Genomic DNA, 19,585 nt, shown 5'->3' with positions numbered 1-19,585 from the left:
ACTGAGAGTGTTGTGTCACTGACAAAGCACTGAAGGATTGCTTTCCTTGTCGCAAACATTAACATGGGCAGGCTGAAATAATATGTCAAAATTTGAGAAAGAATTTAGTTTGGATATTTTATCAGATATTTAATTAGCTCATTTTTAGCAAGTAATACCAAGCTATCTTTACAACGGATTTGGGTGAGAGTATTTTAAAGAAACAGAGCTACACATTTTTGGCATTTTGCTCTTGATGATAGCAAATGGTGGAAGTATACATTCAAATTCTAGACAGGGTTACCTCATAAATATATGTACACATATTATGCACATAAACACACACATACACACATACACTTTTCTTTCCACACATATAATTTATAATCATAGAATTTTGTTTCATTCAGATCTGTTTATATAATCATTTCATTTAATTAAAGGAAATCTAAGTTTTCGAGAAACATTTCTTAGGAATGTCAAATACATCCCTCATATTCCATGTGATTAAATGCATTGAGTTTTAAGAAGTAGACTGAGAAATAAATTTTTAACATGTTAATTTTGTTCACAGGCTTTTTTTAATAGAAAATTATTTATCTGAAATGCTGAATTAAAGTATGTTAAAGTATTATAATTAGAAAGTTAAGCCATGATTACATCTTAAAACAATTATAAATATGAATTAGAATCATCCTTATATTTTATATCGTTCACACAAAATATTGATGAAATTTACTTTTAAGGATTTAAATTCTGAATGCCAAATATTAGTATTCTTTATAAATATTACTTTAAAAAATCAGAACAATTTTGCAATAAAATATTGTTGAAAACATACTGCACACCAGTCTCATACTACATCTAATGCATCCACAGCTTTTTTACTTTTTAAACTCTCGTACTAATTCTGTCCTTCCCAAAAGAACTTGCAAATGTGTGCCTAGTACCTGCATAATTGCACATTACCTTTCTTTTATTTCTCTCTTTAATAATTTTTCTTTCTTTTCAATACTAAAAAATTCTGAAATAATGTATAGTTTAGAAGCAGTGGGTGGACTCTTCATGAAACTAAAAATCTGTATCTTTAGAAGTTAAAGAATTACACCATATCATCTATCCTTATACTAAAGATGTCTTTTTGGAATAAGTACTATTACCTGGAATTTATTTTATAACTATTTGAAATAACTTATATAAAATATTGTCAGCCATAATTCAAATACTGAAACGACCCTCAAATTTTGTAGGTATAACTGGCATTTGTCCACATATAACTAAAGGTGTGTTATAATTTAAAAGAAGACATTAATAATTGCATATTAATATTTATAATATGTAGCACTTGTTAACCTTAGATTGTAATAATTCTGCATAAGATTACTTATCTTAGAAATTAAATTAGGAAATATAAAGTTATTAAATTCCACATTAATAAATATAAATATTTAATAGCCTAGCCACGTAATATGTCACCCAACTTTTATTTTTGACACAAAGATATTAAAAGCCTCTTAGATTTACACTATCCTTTTTCTTAAATGATTAAAAATATATATTTGCACACTTCATATTAATCTAATACAGACACAGACAGAAAACAGACCCTCTTAATAAGAAGTTGAGACAAAAAAAGTAATTCATTTGTATGATATCTCAGAGACAGCAGTGCTCCATTTCCATTTTATGTGTTAAGTCAGAGCCAAGAAGAAGTGAAACACCAGAGTGGAAGCCTGGAGATGGTGGGCAACTGAATACTGGGTGAGGGGGAGGGTGGGGCAGACAAGGAGCATGAAGAATAAGACAGCCTATTTGCTTACTTCTTAGATACAGGAATACAGCATTTACTAAAGGAAAAGTCTGTGCATCGACAGTGTTTGCATCCCCACTGAAATGATAAATATCAGATTTTAATCATATGCACAGCTTCATTTTCTGTGGTGAAGTTTGTTAACAAACTGACACAAATATATGTATTCTTATTTCTAAAGAATTGAGAGAAAGAACTGGATCTTAAATAGCATACAAATTATTTGATATAATATGTACCGACTAAATCAGGCATGTTCTTGACAGTTACAAATCCGTTTTCCCTTCAGAACTAAGATCTATAATTTTATCATCTATCTATCCAGTTTTTTATGGAATACTTACCAAGTGGCCCAGGCCCTGTGTTGGGAGCTAGAGATAACAGATATATGAGACACTGTTCCTGCCTTTGAGGAACTTCTAGATTAGTTGTAGAAAACAGATGTGTAAATGTATCAGTGCAGAAAAGTGTTAAAAGTACTGATACAAAAGAGACACAAAGACCAATTTGAAGGAGAAGGGGTAAGAAATTCTTTGGGGGATGATGATTATATGTCTAAATGTCTTTCATATTTTTGTACTGACAGTATCCCATTCTTTACTATCAGATATTCCCATAAAATTGCTCTGTTATCTCTGTGTTGTAAAGTTCCTGTACAAACCTAAACCCATTTTAGTATTGATGACCTGCAACCACAAAAGAGCCTCTATGGGAATCCTATGAAAAGTATTTAAAATAACAAATAGGTAGGTTTTAATATTGATATGTTTCTGATTGAAAATGAACATTAAAACAAATTTATTCCTCTGCCATATAAGAACTTCAACACGTTATGGTCTTATAAAGGTCTGAGAGTGTTTGTAAGGCATCATGCCTTCTTCATCATGGCAGAAAAATTATTGAACTATTTCATTAAACCATACTTTAAAATAAATGCAAAACTCGTTCCACTATAATTTAAAATACCCCAATTAATAGTATGGACTATATTTATTTAGGGTTGCTTCTTATGTATGGTCTTACATTTATAAAGCAATTCAATAGTAGATACCTGTTATTTCATTCATTCATTCAGCTACTTACTGATTTGGGATTGAGCACATGACACATGATGGTTCAAGAAGAATTAGCCTGAGAGTATGGTGAAACTTTTGGGATAGCGATACCTGTTCTAATCTAGTAAAACACAGCTTGACATTACTAGTGACTGTCTTCTCATTGTATGGAGAGAGGAAGAACCAGACTAAAAATAGTTAACCTATATAAAAGGAAACTCCAGAAGTGGAGAGAGAGAAATTTCTGACAGCATTTTGGCATCTGAATCTAATCTAAAGCCAGCACAGAATCAATAATTCCCTTTTGTTTAAGCCATTTTGAGTTGGATTTCTGAAATTTGCAACCAACCAAATAGTATATTTGAAAATATTATTATGTTCTTATTATATCATGTATTGTTTGCCTATCCAAAAAAATATTGACATTTTATTGTGGCTCTTGATGCTCTAAAAGTCAAGAGGTCATAGCACTGGTAAAGAGACAGAAGTAGATTACTTAAGTTGCCTTTAATAAAGATATGCCCTAATGATATAATAGGAGCAGTCTCTTTCATTTCCATAGTGGTTTATACCTTAGTTTACTGAGGCATAGTAGTGTCCAATGGAGATGCCTCTGTCATTTTGAGGTATGTATATTGAACTGCTGACTAAAATAAATATAAAAAATACATCTTTTCATTTAATATACATTTTATATACATAAAAAAGTGCATTCCTGAAAAGTACTGACTTAACAAAATACAGTGTGGAAGAAAAGCAGGTTTACAGTTGTGAGTATGTGAAACATGGAGTTTATTCTTGTATTATTATTATTTTCCATAGGAACAACTGTAAAGCTACTTTTGCCCCACCCTGTATGTACCACAGAGCTATATGAATGCAAGTATCCAGAAAGAATAAAAAATCAACTCCTCTAACTCTTTACTATTCTGTCTAATCGCCTCACTTTTGATAACCAAATCAAAAGTTTTCATAACATTTCTAATACCTATGGTAAAATACCATGCTGTCTTTTCTCATATATCCTTATCCCTCACGTATTACCAACACCAGGTTTTAAAGTGGGACCTATCCATACCTTCTCTTGCTCCGTGTTATGCAGTGTTGGTCTTCCCCCTCCTTGAAATGTTTCTTGCCCAGTCCTACTGTTTTATCCTACCTAAAGTGTGATGTAATAAAAAGTGTCTATATCTTCACCGATACAGCGCCTAGGGCAATGGAAACTAAAGAGAAAATAAACAAATGGACTACATCAAAATAAAAAGCTTCTGCACAGCAAAAGTAACCATCAACAAAACAACAAGAAAGCCCACTGCATGGGAGAACATATTTGCCAATGTTATCACCGATAAGGGTTTAATCTTCAACATTTACAGGGAACTCATACAACTTAACAAAAGAAAGATAAACAACCCAATAAAAAAATGGGCAACGGACCTAAATAGATACTTTTCGAAATAGGACATAAGGAAGGCCAAGAGACATATGAAAACATGCTCTAAGTCACTAATCATCCGAGAGATGCAAATCAAAACGACAATGAGATACCATCTCACACCTGTCAGAATGGTTGTCATCAACAAATCAACAAATGACAAGTGCTGGCAAGGATGCAGAGAAAAAGGAACCCTCTTGCACTGTTGGGAATGCAGACTGGTGCAGCCACTGTGGAGAACAGTATGGAGTTTCCTCAATAAACTAAAAATGGAACTCCCATTTGACCCAGTAATCCCACTTCTAGGAATATATCCCAAGAAACTAGAAACACCAATCAGAAAGGATATATGCACCCCTATGTTCATAGCAGCACAATTTACCATAGCTAAGATTTGGAAACAGCCTAAGTGCCCATCAGCAGATGAGTGGATTAGAAAACTATAGTGCATCTACAGAATGAAATACTAAGCTACTATAAAAAAGAAGGACTTCTTACCATTTGCAACAGCATGGATGGAACTGGAGAGCATTATGCTAAGCGAAATAAGCCAGTCAGAGAAAGATAAATATCACATGATCTCACTCATTTGTGGAATATAATGAACAACATAAACTCATGAACAAAAACAGATCCAGAGACAGAGAAGCATCGATCAGACGGTCAAACCTCAAAGGGAAGGTAGGGGAGGGTGGGGGTAGGGGGGAGAGATCAACCAAAGGACTTGTATGCATGCATATAAGCCTAACCAATGGACACAGACACCAGGGGGGTGAGGGCATGAGTCGGGGGGTGATGGGGCAATGGGGGGATAAGGACACATAAGTAATACCTTAATCAATAAAGGAAAAAAAAAAGGCGTCTAGAACTGGCAGTTAGGAGATATGGGCTTTCACCCTGGCTCTGTTGGATGACCTTTGTCAAATCACTTCAGTTTCATCATTTATAAAAGCAGACAGCTTGGTAAGATTGTGGTTGAGGAGTTTTCATTTTAGCATTATGAGAAACTCTACTCAACAGCCTTCAGTGACAATCCCCTTCAACTAACCACTGCATTACCCAGACTCCCTTCATAGACATTCCAAACTCTCCATACCCTGTCACCAACCTGTATTCCCAGCTTCATCTTTTAGGACTATTATCCTGTGCTGAATCCAAACTTTACCTGCTAGTTCCTGAATATAGCCTATATTAGATGTTTTTCTATATCTTTGCCTCTTTATTCATTTATTCCAACTGATAAAATGTTACCTATATTTCCACACTGTTCTTCCCCTTAAAAGTCATACATTTTTGACTTCTGATATCTTATATGTCTTGCAAGAAGAGTTAAAATGCAATGTACTTTGTAAACTCAGTCCTGGTTACCTAAAACCAGAACTGTCAGAGTGTTTTCTACATTTCTTATTATGTTGCTTATCATATGCAGGCTTATATCAGAGACAGACATTTACCTCTTTTAAAATATTTTATCTTTCTCAAGGCCAATATTACTTTTGCATTTCCTATTTGCACCTGGTTGAAGTTACCAAGTGAATAATGGTTTAAAAAATAAAATACAGATGTTTATAACTAAACAGCAAATGATTTGAAAGATCCCATCATGGCTGTGTGTGTATGTGTTATGTGTACATGTGTAAAATACAACTTTGGGTTCTTAAAACAAAACTATCTTTACTTTACCGTACTTAAAATAAAAAATTCAATAAATTTACTGCAATTGTACTGACATATACAAAAAGATAAATGGACAGATGCTTTAATCTTTTTAAATTACTGAAATTGGTAACACAGATTTAGAATCCTTTAGAAATCTGATAACAGCCCTGGCTGGTGATTAGAGCGTGGCCTGCGCACTTCAAAGATCACAGATTTGATTCCCATTCAAAGGCATATACCTGGGTTGCAGGTTCTATCCCAGGACCTGGTTGGGGTGCGTGCCAGAGGCAACCAGTTAATGCGTCTCTCTCACATCTATATTTCTCTCTCTCACCCCCCTTCTCCTCCCTTCCACTCTCTCTAAAAGTCAATCATTCTTATATACACTTAAATATTAGAAGTCTTTATAATACTGCTAATTATAAGTTTCATGAGAGCGAGATCTTAATCCTATTCTATTAGCACTATATCCTCAACATCTAGAACAGTACCTTGGACACAGTAGACACTCAATAATAATTGTGCAATGAATACCAGTAATTTACTAAATTTATTTTAAATGAATTGTTTATCCTGATTTTGCAGGATTTATTTATTCAGCAGCCTAATTTGGGGATATTTTTTTCTATTTCCTTTTGCTACACTGCTCTTAAAAAATTAAAATAATATAGTTTACATGATAAGAAAAAACTCTTATCTGAAATTCAATCTCTGATCTTCTCTTTATTTTAGTTTAACCTACATATAATTTTACACTGTTTAATCCAAAGTCTACATATATATTTAACTTTTATATTATTTGCCAGATTTCTTAAAATTTATAAATGTATATTTTTTTAATTTAAATTCTTTATTGTTTAATGTGTTACATTGACCTCTCCCCGGCCGCCCCCAACCCCCAGCACATGCCCTCAACCCCCAGCCCCATCCCCTGTCTGTATCCATTGGTTATGCTCATATGCATGCATACAAGTCCTTTGACTGATTGATCTCTTTATTTTAAATATTATAGTTTAATAATTGTTTTATAAAATTTTTCTTTATACATTTTTACCACTAAAATAAAATATTATCATTAATTAATTGAAAAGACTGATATGTTCTATATTTTTGACAGGATTTATAATATTATTAAAATCAAATTTTAGATGCTTGTGTTTTATATTTACTAATCATCTAACTCAACATTTCCTTTTTAAAAAATATATTTTTATTGATTTCAGAGAGGAAGGGAAAGGGAGTGAGAAATAGAAACATCAATGATGAGAGAGTATCATTGATGGGCTGCCTCCTGCATGCCCCACATTGGGGATCCAGCCCGCAACCTGGGCATGTGCCCTGACTGGGAATTGAACTGTGACTTCCTCCTGGTTCATACTTGACGCTCAACCAGTGAGCCATGCCAGCCGGGCTAACTCAACATTTCTTATATCTTAATTTCACCAACAGTTTTCCTAACGGCAATACTTTAAAAAAAATAATGGATGTCTGCATTTCAGTGTCTTACTAGCATAAAGGGAGGTTGATAATTATTGCCTCAAATGACTGTCATTAAGAAATTAAAATGTCATGAATTATTCTTATTTTATTAATACTTGGGATAAGAAAACAGATATTAACTAATATATAAAAGGGTACAGAAGAATGTCTGCAATTTAACAAAAGATGTTATTAGTCCCAAAACTAAGTTCTCTTCCTATATATAAAGTAGTTTACTTCTATTATTTAATTAATCACAAATAAAAAAACATTAATTTTATGATTTCTATTATTTGGCTAATAGCAATTTGAAATTAGTTAATGAAATAGAATAACTCCTTTTTCAAAAACATTTTTAAAGAGTAACAGACAGACTGTATGATCTAATTGATGAAAAAAGCAATAGCTAAACCAAACACCAATAGAATTAAAAATCTTGAAAATAAACTTGATAATTACTCAGTTTTCCTATTTTAGGAATTTTCCATTTTATATGGCTTTATTTGAAATAAACTGTATACACACACACACAGAGAGAGACAGACAGAGCTAGAAGACTAGTGCACATTCTGAAATAGAGGCTTTAAGTGCTTTGGTTATATAAAAGCATGCATAATGTCTGTCTTGAGAATATGCTGTGTTTAAGAACTACCTTAGCTATGATTGCAGGAAGAATGTTGATGAAACAAACAAACCACCTTTACCTACTAGGTAGACCAAAAAGAAGGAGTATTGCAAATCTACCTACCTCACAGCCAATACTAGATAAAGCAATCTATGCATTTTTAGCAATGTCCGAGCCATATTTGGGATACAAAATAAGAACCATTTCGGAGTTACTATTTCATTACCTCTTTGCCCCTGAAGTGCACCACTTTCTTCAATTTGAAAATGCGAGAAGCCCTAGACTTTTCATAAATATATCTTCATACAAAATCATACCTTTAAAAGAACTTCTGAAGGTCACATAACATGGTATTTACCAAATGGTGTGTTATAATTTTAATCTGAACATGTTAAAGGTATGCTGCTTTCAGCAGTAATTCTTAACTTGCCCCCGGGGAAATCCTCTGATTCCCATCACTGAGTGTGAAGATTATACATACCATATACACAGCATAGCACACTAACAAAATTATAAGTTTGCAATGGAATGAATATGGTTAGAAAGCGCCCATTTAACCATTTTCCATATTTTTTTGGCAAGGTTATTGCTCAACAATTTTTAAAAATACTAACATAATCTATACATAAAGACCTCCGAGGTAAGGGAACCTCTCACTGTATTTGGCAATAGTCAAATGACTAATGATGCTCTGAAAAGATAATCATCATTTGTATAATATCTCTTCATAGATTTAAATAGTATTAATTAGTACACTTTTACTGTTCTCGATGATAAAACTAACACCTACCCTTCAACTTTTGTACAAATCAGATATTTTTTGTTTAATTTAATTTTTCAAATAACTTTCAAAGGTTGTTATTTCATGAAAAAAGCCTTGAATTAAAGTTTGAGTAAAGAGTCAGTGTTACATAGCATACAATTATCATTTTTAATAAATGAATGTGCATTTTTCATATAGTAACAGTATTCCCCAAATATCTCAAGAGGTTTCAGGAAATATTTCTCTAATTCTTCAAATACAGATACCTAATTTCATCCTAGACCTATTAATAAGAGTCTCCATAGGTAACTTTGATGAGAAGCTAGGACTGAGAACCTTTGATATATTAAGAAAAATATAAATATTATGCAACCATTTTAAAATGTGAAACAACTGCCATTTTCTTTGCCAGTTACTAAGTGCCTCCTTGAGGCCTGAAGCTTCTCTTTTGACCCTTTTTGAGTTTATAAAGCATTCCAAACTAGAAATGAAGGAGTCAAGCAACTCAAACAGGTATACTGTATGTCAAAGGCAATTCAATCTTTCCCAATCTTTTTGGAAAGTCCCGCTTTATATTCCTTAAAACACTGCATTTACCACAACTGAAGTCATTACCCTTTCTATCCTGTTTTAGTTTCTTAGACAACATCTTTAAAAAGGTAGATATTGAGCCCTGGCTAGTGTGGTCCAGTTGGTTGGAGCATCATCCCTATCCAACGAAAGGCTGCGAGTTCAACTCGCTGTCAGGGCACATGCCTAGGATGCGGGCTCAATCCCTGTTCAGGTTGTATAGGGGAAACAACCAGTCAATGTTGCTTTCTCTCTCTCTCTCTCTCTCTCTCTCTCTTTCATTTTCCTTATCTCTAAAAATCAATGACCATGTCCTTGGGTGAGAATAAAAAATAAAAGTAGGAAAATAAAATGTAGATACTACATTTAAACTCTAATTGAAAAATAAAGTTTACAAGTAGAGATATAAAAAAGTTAATATTCATATTCTTTGTCATCACTCTGATGATAAATGAACATAAGATGTTTTTGACTATACTATGGAATACTACTTAGCTGTAAGGATGAAATACTGCCATTTGCAACATGAATGGAGCTTGAGAATATTGTGCTAAGTGAAATTAGTCAGTCAGAAAAAGCTAAGAACCATATGATTTCACTCATATGTGGGATATAAAACTGAAACTCAAGAGACACAGACAGACAACAGTATGGTGGTTACCAAAAGGAATGGGGTGTAGAGGAGGTAGAGGTTAGAGGGACCCAAAAACTAGGTGACAGAAAATGATGTGACTATGGGTGGTGGGTACACAAAGCAATATACAGATAATGTATCATAGAAATTTACACTTGAAAACTGTATAAAACTATTAACCAATGTCACCCCAATAAATTTAATAATAAAAAAGACACTGAAAAAGTAGGGCTATATACCAACAACTTAATTTTCTGTAGTTAATATATTATGAGTACTATTCTAGGCTAATTTATGTGGCTCTAACTCATTATTTTTAATAGCTTCACCACATAATATTATGAATACCACAATTTATTCAGCTATGCTCCTGTTAAGAGGTCAGGTTGTTTTCCAACTTTTGCCCCTCTAAATAACACTGCAATATATAATACTTGTCTCTATGTTTTTATGTATTGGTGCATTGTTTTACTGGATAAGTTCTCAAAAGCTGCAATGTTACAGCATTTCTTATGTCAACACTGGAGGAGAATGATTATTTCCCATATCTTTGCCAGCAGTTTTAATTTGTAAACACACAGATTAATTTTTGCATTCATGATATATGTGTATTATATACACGCATAAGATTTTGCCTATCCGGTAGAAAAAAGTACAATCTCATGATGATGATTTATATCATCTTTATCTGTTTTTTTCATACCAATCTAGAAGTTCTCTGTATATTCTGAGTTACCAATTTATTGCCATATCGGTTGAACATATTTTTTCCAAAGATATTATCATGTTCTGCTTATTAATGATGTATTCTGATACACCAAAATATATAAAATATTTACATATTCAAATATTTTAACAATTTTTTCATGTTTAGGATTTTTTTCTTCCTAAGAAAGACATCCTCAAGATGTTTTCACACACTATAATTTCATCAGATAGTCTTATAGTTTCAATCTTGAATGCATTGAGATTTATGTGTAGATATTGTAGTATAAATTTATTTTGTTTCAGGTGGATAGTCAAGTATACCAGCACCATTTATTAAATAAAACATCCTTTTCGAAAATGAATTAAAATCATACTTAAATGTTTCTCTGTTTCAGGCAGTGTTCTGCTTCTTCTCATGTATTGCTTCATTTAAGAACCATGACGACCCTATGAGGTAGGCACTGTTATTATTCACATTTTACAATGAGAAAATACACATGGCAAAGTTAAGGATGTTTCTTCAAATCAGAAAATCAGAAGTGGCAAAGATTTGATTTAAAGCCTGGAATTATGGCTTGAGAACACAGCTGTCTTAATCCCTGACTTAATACTTCTTTTCTTAATGCATGACAAGAGACAATTAAGTTCATATATATATATTTGGATCTATTTCTGAAATCTCTATTATGTACCACTGACAATTACATCTGTTTGTGTTACTATCACATGTTTTTATTACAATAGTCTTATAGCAAATTTTAATATTAAGTGAAGTACATCATCCTACACAAATATTTTCTTGGTAATTGTTTTATGGATTATAGCATGGCAATTCTCAGGCACTTATTTTTTGTTTAATATTAAAATCATTTTTGTCTTGTTTCTCCCTCCCAGAAAACCAGATAAAATTGGTAAAAAAATGAAAGTGTAATAAGTTATATTTTAATTGAAAGGGATTGATATTTCTATGACATTAAATATCCCCTTCCAAAGTCATTGTAAGTCTATTTATTAAAGGAATGTTTTATGTCTTTACAAGAAAATTGTGCATTCTCTTAACATGGATTCTGTGTTTTTTGGTTCATTTTATTCTTGGGAATTTGGGGAAATTTTGATATGTACATGATATACACTAATTTGATCCATAAGAAATTGCACTCAAATATCAGCAATTTTATAAGGTTCATCCTCATAGTAAGCAAAGTACATAAATTTTAATATTATAAAGTCAATAAGTTCATTTAAAAAGAGCATTTAGATTTCACTATTTTTCTAGGACTTTCTTAAACAGACTTTTAAAGAACACTACCCTGACATCACTCTCACATAAACACACATAGCTCACACACATACACTGAAGAAAAAAAAATAATTTTAATATTATATTGGTTAATTATGACAATATGAGACAAGATCTGACTGGTTTTCAAATTGTGCTCTGACTACTACAAGGAGTAAAATAGAAATCTAACAAAGAAGGCTATGTCCCATTAACTTAACCTATTTATTACATCAAAAGTATTTTTCTAGTTGGTTTATATTTTTAGAGAACTTCTGTGCAAAATTTCAACTGTAGAAGGGATTCTCAAAAATAAAAAATAAGTTTTAAAGCATATAGACTATAAACCCATTCTTCCAATACTAGTCATTCAAGAAAGGTTTATTGAGAAACTGCTCTATTATTGCTTTGATACATCAGATAATAAAACAAAGATCCCTGTCCTCATGCACCTTCTTTTCTAGGAAAGCAAGACAGAATACATAATAAATATGATAACAGGCAAAGTATATAGTATTCTATGAAGCAATGGGAAAATATAGGAAGATAAAGGGAATCAGGAGCACTGAGGTAAGGTGAGGCCAGGTTGCAATGCTTAATAGATGGTGAGGTAAAACTTATTGAGAAGGTGAATTATGAACAAAGACTTGAAGGCTATACAGATATTAGCCAAGTAGATCTCTAAAATAAGGTCATTTCATGAAGAGAAAACGCAAGAGGAAAATACCGAGGCAAGAACATATGTAATGTCTGCAAGGAAAAGAAGCAAGCAGGTGGATTTGGCTGGGGCAGAGTGAGTGAGGCTTAAGTGCTAGGAAATGAAGGGAAAGAGGTAATGTGGCAGGGGTCAGATCTTGTAAATTAATGGATGTCATTTTGTGGATACAAGATTTACTGAGAAAAAATGAAAAACTACTGCAAGTATAGGCAAAGACAATTTTAAAATGACACATTTTAAAAGGAATACTCAGTCTGCTCAGGGGAGAAGAGACTTTGGATAGCAAGGGTAGAAAGGCTGGGAAATCTATATGAAGGTACTGCAATGATTCATTCTTAGAGGAGGGAAGCAGTGGATGTAATAAGACATGCTTAATATATTTACATACTAGATTTGAGTTGCTAAAGAAAAGATGATATGGATTTGGGATTTTTGATCTGAACAAGTAGATATATAGAGTCGCCTTTAACAGAGGTGACAAAGGCTCCAGGCAGAGCAGTTCTGGAGTAGTTTTTGGACTTGTTGAATTTAAGAAGTCCCTTTAGATATGCAAATGGATGCTCAGGGGCAAATTGGATATAGTCTGTAGTTTCGCTGTGAGATCTAGATTCCTAGAAATAAATATGAACCCAAGTTATGAAGGGGGCCTGAATATTATACAATTTTAGGGGACATCTTTGGAAAATACATTCAAAATTATGAACATAAAATTAGGTGCAGGGACTTGTAATCAGCCAGTACACGCGAGGAATCCTAAGGATTAAGCTCTATTAGTTCATAGTAAAGCTGCCTCTCACTGAAGACATACATTTTGCAGATATCAGCACATAAAAGCTAAGGTATTAGATGAAAAGTATAAATGCAGAAGAAGTCTCAAGTATTAAAGCCTGGAGCACTCCAACGTTAAGTGGAATGAGGGAAGGAACTAGCAAGGATTCTGATACAAAGCATATGTCATGACCCAGAAGGAAAACCAAGTATGTAGTATCCTAGAAGTCAAGTAGAGAAAGCATATCAAGAAAGTCTAAGTGATACATTATGGCAAATATTGTTTATAGATCAATTAACATGTGGATTGAGAATAAACTGGAATTAGCAATGTGGTCATCACTGATATTCTTGGAAAAACAGTTTTGGAGGAATGGCATAGGCAAAAACCTAAGTGAAGCAGTTTTAAGAAAGAATTGGAAAACAGAAATTGAAAAACAGAGAGTAAATACTTGTGTGAGTTTTGCTACAAAGGAGTACAAGAATTAGGGTGCTAGATGGTGGGGGATGGGATAAAAGGTGTATTGTGTGTTGTTGTTTTTGTCTTTTAAACTAGGAGAAAAAACAGATATATGTATGCTAATGAAAATGATCCCACTGAGATAAAACACTTGACAGATAAAAGATAGAGAAGGTAGAATTGCAGAAGGATGTCCTTGAGTAAAAGAAAAAGGGCAAGGTTTAATGTACAATAAAAATTACTAGGTTTAGGAGCAGGAAAAGTTTACCAACCATAACAAATGAGAAGGTAGACTATGTGGGTATACATGCCAGCTGATTAAATATATATATGTTGGTGTGAGTTTGTGAAAGTTTTTTATATTTTTGATTGCTTTGTGTTTTCTCAGTGAAGTAAGAATAATCAAGGTCATCAGCTGGGTGTGAGGAAGAAGCAAGAAATAATGGGGAGTTGTGGTAGGGACAATTCAAGATGGCCCCTGGGAGTTACACCTTGTGTGATCTCCTCCATTTGAGTATAGGTGTAAACTGACTTGATTCTAATCAACAGACTATGGCAACAGAATAGAATGTCACTTTCTGCTTATGCTGTATGGTAAAGCAGATGAGAAGTCCCTTCTGTGATTAGGTTCAATAATAAGACTCCATCTTGCTAGCACACAATGAAAATAGTCTCCTGCCAGCGTTGCAAGAAGGAAACAGCCCAGCTGTGAAGTGCCTGTAGAGAGGGTCCCGGGGTAGGAACTTTGGGCAGTCTCTGGAATCTGAGGGCTGCTCCTGACAAAAGCCAGAAGTTGGCCATCAGTCCTACAGCTGTATGGAACTGAATGCTGCATTCAACCTGGATTTAAAAGAGGACAGTCTGTGGTTAAGCTTCTAGAGGAGAATGCACCCCAGGCAATACTTTGATTATAGTCTTGTGAGACCAGGAGCAGTGGACCCAGCAAAGTGGTGTCCAGACTCTTGACTCATGGAAACTATGAGATAATAAACGTGTGCTATTTAAGACACTACGTTTGCGGTAATTTGTTACACAGCAACAGAAAACAAAATAGGAAGATTGAAAGAAGAGAATTTATGTAAGAGTTATCTAGAGAGTAAAAAGGTGAATGGGCTTATGATTGATTATCTGACAGCAGTCAGAGCCCATGTGAGATCTGTAGTCATGAATTTAAAGTGAGACCAGACATTTTATTTGTTTTTCTGTTACCATAGCAGGGGTATTATATATGAATTACCTATTTTGCATTTGTTTTTATATATTTTGATATATAATTTCAAATGTATCAGTACACAAAAAAATAAATGTCCATAAAGCACATATTTCTAAAATCACTCTCTTTTTAATCTTTTCCTAAAATTTGAGAAGAATCCCAGGAAAGCTAACAACCAGGAACCAAAAATTAAGGATGAAATTTAGGTTTTAGCACCACTGATTAATAAAAACTTTTTGTTGAATCTTAAGGTGACTGAAAAGTTAGTATCAACTAAGAACAGATTAAACCAACTGACTTTTTAAATTAAGTTTAAATACACTGCTCAAATAATGTATTTCTACTTATTATATCTCTACATTTGTCTCATATTAAAAATTCCATCTGTAAAAAAAGTCAAACTTGCATCTTGTTAATTTTTCTTTCTCAAAGGGATATAATAACATTTGCACTATTAATTGGACAAAAACTAACTACTCTCAATAGAGAAGAAAATAATTGTAGTTTAAGCTATCTTAAAAAGCATAGAGACTTTGATTACAGAAATATTTTAGAGTTGAAAAAGCAGCAATACTATCTTAGAATTTTTCTTTAAAGATAAATAAAAATATCAGTTTTAACATGCTGTGTGCCACATCACTTAGCATCTTAAAGGATAATTTTTCTTTTTCATGATTACTTGAAAGATATTTCAAAAAAATAAAATAAATATAGCCTAACCTAATGTAGTATTACAGTCTAGAAACTGTGCTGTTCTAAGAATAGTTAATGAATTTATTTTGTAAATCCATTCTTTGAGGTACTATTATAATTTGAATTTCAAAAAACAAAACAAAAAACTGAACCCAATTTACTCAGCAAGTAAGTGACAGAACAAGGCTATGATCATAGGCAATTTGGCTAATCTTGACTTTTAGCCTCCATTCTATACGGCTTCTGATATGATAGTTCTTCAATTTTCAGAGTCAAATTATTATAGAACCACAACATTATAGCTACAGTCTGTCAGTCTGAGCTATGTAAATTTGAGAATGGAAAATTCACTATGTATTGAAACGTAGTTATTTTTAAAAGAACAGAAATATTTTTAAATGTTGAAACTGCAGATAAAACTAACTCTTCAATAAAATTTTTTGTGCTTTTTATTTTTGGGTTTTAAAAAGATTAATACTCTCTAATATTTTTTTTCTATTTACTTTTTAAATTTTTATTTATTCAATTGATTGGGGTGACATTGGTCTACATGAACATATAGGTTTCAGGTGTGGGTTTCCCTAATTTCTTTTGATCTCATTAGTTTGTAACAGACAAACTATTCTGGAACTAGAACACAATCATAACTCATTTAGTTATTAAAATAATAAACAAAAATGAAAATAACACAGTCTGGATGTATTTTATATTGGTTTATAAAAATTCACATGACAAAAGTTTATAGCTGCTTTCAACAGCATAGGCCAAGCATGTCAAACTCGCCTGCTGCCCGCGAGTTTGACATGCTTGGCATAGGATATCATATTAGCTAGAACACATTAAACAATCATTTTTAATTTAAAATGGAATGCTCTGTGTTTGTACCATTTCTTTCAGTTATAAAACTGGAGATGTCTGCGAAATGGCTGGGTAAGAATAAAGCAACCTAAACCAGTAATAAAAGTCATTTTCTTATAGGTTTAAAAGTATTTTAATTATGGAAGCAGGGGTTAATATTATCATATATCCTACTCCAGTTCCCCTTACAGATCTAAGTCCATATAATAAAGTGATACTAACTTAATTAGGATTATACACAAGAAACAATTGTGACCTATGAACAGCAAAACCCACATTACCTTCTATCTTACAATATAAATAGAATCTATTGGGAAATACTGTAGGGAATGAAACGACTGATAACATCAAGATGGATGATAACTGTAATTTCTTCAATGAATTTAAGGATTTTGTTTTGTTCTTTTATATTTTGCCTCATGTTTTCCAGGAGCTACTATGCTTGTTTGTACAAGAACAGAAGAAAAACAAGTAAAAATAAAACATATTTAATAAATATAACTGAGTATAGTGGACCAGAGTATAAAAGCACAAATGACTTAATATTTCAAATTAGAAAAATATTAGATTCTGGCAGAAGTGAATGTAGTAACATATCTGGAGTGTAAAATGTATTGGTAAACATCAACATATAATTAGACTTTTAAAGAAATCATTTTATAAAAATTCACATGTTCATATAAGATAAAGAATATTCAAATCTAACTTCATAGAAATTTTTTTCTTCATAGATCCAGAATTTTTTACTTTTTTATGTTCAGAAAAAGCATTCTTTTTTTTATTGTAGTTGTATTTGTTTGTCTTGTTTTTGTTTAGAAAGAAATAAGGATGAAGTGCAAAAGAAGCATCAAAAACATAGAGCCAGTTATTTTCCCAATAGTTTTCTATTATCATATAATTATAGCTCATATAATTGATAAGGAATATAAAGCATACACACACACACACACTTTTTAATTTCATGCATCACTAATACAAGCTTGGTTCTCACTTTATATACAGTATCACTTCCTTAAAGAGAAGTGCTGTGTTTCATCACTACAGATGTATACTTTTTAAACCAATTTTTTTTTTTTGCTAAAATGTGAGCATTATAAAGTATTTTTGTCTGAGGGAATGCTATTGCATAAAATAAAAATCAACTCCTAACATCCTGTTAGTTTTGCTTCCAGTTATTATTTTAATTTTTTTCTAAGATTGCAAAAGTATTAGAATCAATAGTGAGCAAAATAATTATGATAGCCTTATATTAGATGATATGCAAAAGCCACACTTAATATATTTAGCAAATATAGTTCAAAGTTAATGATTTATTAGTCAACTGTGAAAAATATATTTAAAACATAAGCTTTTATTTAATATTTAACTAATCCCATAAGGTCTTGTATTAGTAAGAAAGTGGAAGTATTAAAGAAAAAAACATTTCTCACCTAAATGAAGCTCAACTCAGACAAAATGAAAATGTGTTTAATCATTTTAATAAATATATTTTTCCACAATTGTAAAGTTAAAGTACAGTATGAATGAATTACATAAAATATTTTAGATGATTTCCTTAAATTTGCCAAAATTAACCACATTTGAAGAATGACCTACAAATATTCAGAACCAAACAATCATTAAATCAAACTAATAAAATATATTTGTACTTTGCAGTTTGCAACTCCACCAAAGAAAATGCTAGTATTAAATTCTAAGAAAATACCATTTCCTGAGTCATTAAATAGCATTAAAATGATCAGAAATACCAATTTTCAGTTACTTTTAGATTGCTACAAATGCTTTTCATCCAAAGTTTAAAATTATTTACATAGTAAAGAATGTCTGAAATAAAAAGCAAATGAAAATGCATTCACTTTTAAAGATATACCTTTGCTCAATAAGTCATATTAAAACATTTATTTTGTACATATATGATATTCTTAAGTTATATACCAAGAATCCTAGGAAGAAACAATAAGGGAGATCAGAAACACCAACTCAATTAATAACCCTCAGAGCTCTTTATAAAGCCATCATAATTTAAAGGGGAAAATCCAAAATTATAGTAGTCTACCACCTGAATATATTTTTGTTATCTAAAGTGAAAAATTCATACAAATTTTCAGAAATAAAACCTCTTTTCCAGGTTATTTGGAATCTGATCGTGGTGAATGAACGAATACATCCTTAACCCACCATTATCTTTTTCTCCAGTGTGCAGGCAATCACCCGTGAAAGGTATGGTGTAGATGACAGGATGATACTGTACCTGATTAGCTCTGGAGGTGGTCATGGGATCAGATGGAGAGGACTTGGTGGTAGTTGGGGAAGATGGCAATGTCTGGGAACAAAGCAGTTTAGGAGCAAATCAACCTTTATAAGCCTTAAACTGATTATTCAAATAAAACAAAATAAAATAAAATGTAATATAACGAGAACAAAATCCTATGAACAAATTTTTCTCCTATTAATTCAAATTTAATGAAATTTAAGATCAATTAAATAATCAATGCATGTAAATACGCATGCATAATAAGCATGTAAAAATAAATTCATGACTTGAAATCATGATGGTGACTGATAAAAATTCACATGAGTATTAAAGGTATCCTGACCATATTCATGAATAGTAGTCTCTTTTCTTTCCCTTTGTTTTCTTGGGGAAAAGAGATGTGAAACAAAAATTCAAGAAATTCAATGAGTAAAACTGAAAGAGTCATTTTCCTATCAATGAATACAGTCGGGGATTGGAAGAAGTGGTGAAATGAAGTTTACTTTGGCATAAAAGTATCCACCTACTTAATGTGTTGAACATCACCAACAAGTTGATTCCACATGAATTTAGGGATCCATACTAAAAGCAACTAAATTTGCAGTTCTGAGTTCTTAATATCACA

General features: G+C 32.2%; 1 protein-coding gene across 5 annotated transcripts in view; it reads right to left on the bottom strand.

Annotated features, from left to right (window-relative positions):
- Window positions 1-19,585, bottom strand: part of NOVA1 (NOVA alternative splicing regulator 1) — a 149,524-nt gene that overhangs the window by 6,784 nt on the left and 123,155 nt on the right. For all 5 annotated transcript variants that reach the window (XM_079768553.1, XM_079768554.1, XM_079768557.1 and 2 more), the window contains one exon: window positions 18,958-19,029. In XM_079768553.1, the coding sequence (XP_079624679.1) occupies window positions 18,958-19,029 (72 nt within the window). The remainder of the gene's footprint in view (window positions 1-18,957; window positions 19,030-19,585) is intronic.

Source organism: Cnephaeus nilssonii (genome assembly GCF_951640355.1).
Source record: "Cnephaeus nilssonii genome assembly, chromosome: 4".
Lineage (NCBI taxonomy): Eukaryota > Metazoa > Chordata > Mammalia > Chiroptera > Vespertilionidae > Cnephaeus > Cnephaeus nilssonii.
The sequence above is the reverse complement of the archived record's forward strand: the minus strand, read 5'-3'. Positions and strand labels throughout refer to the sequence as shown.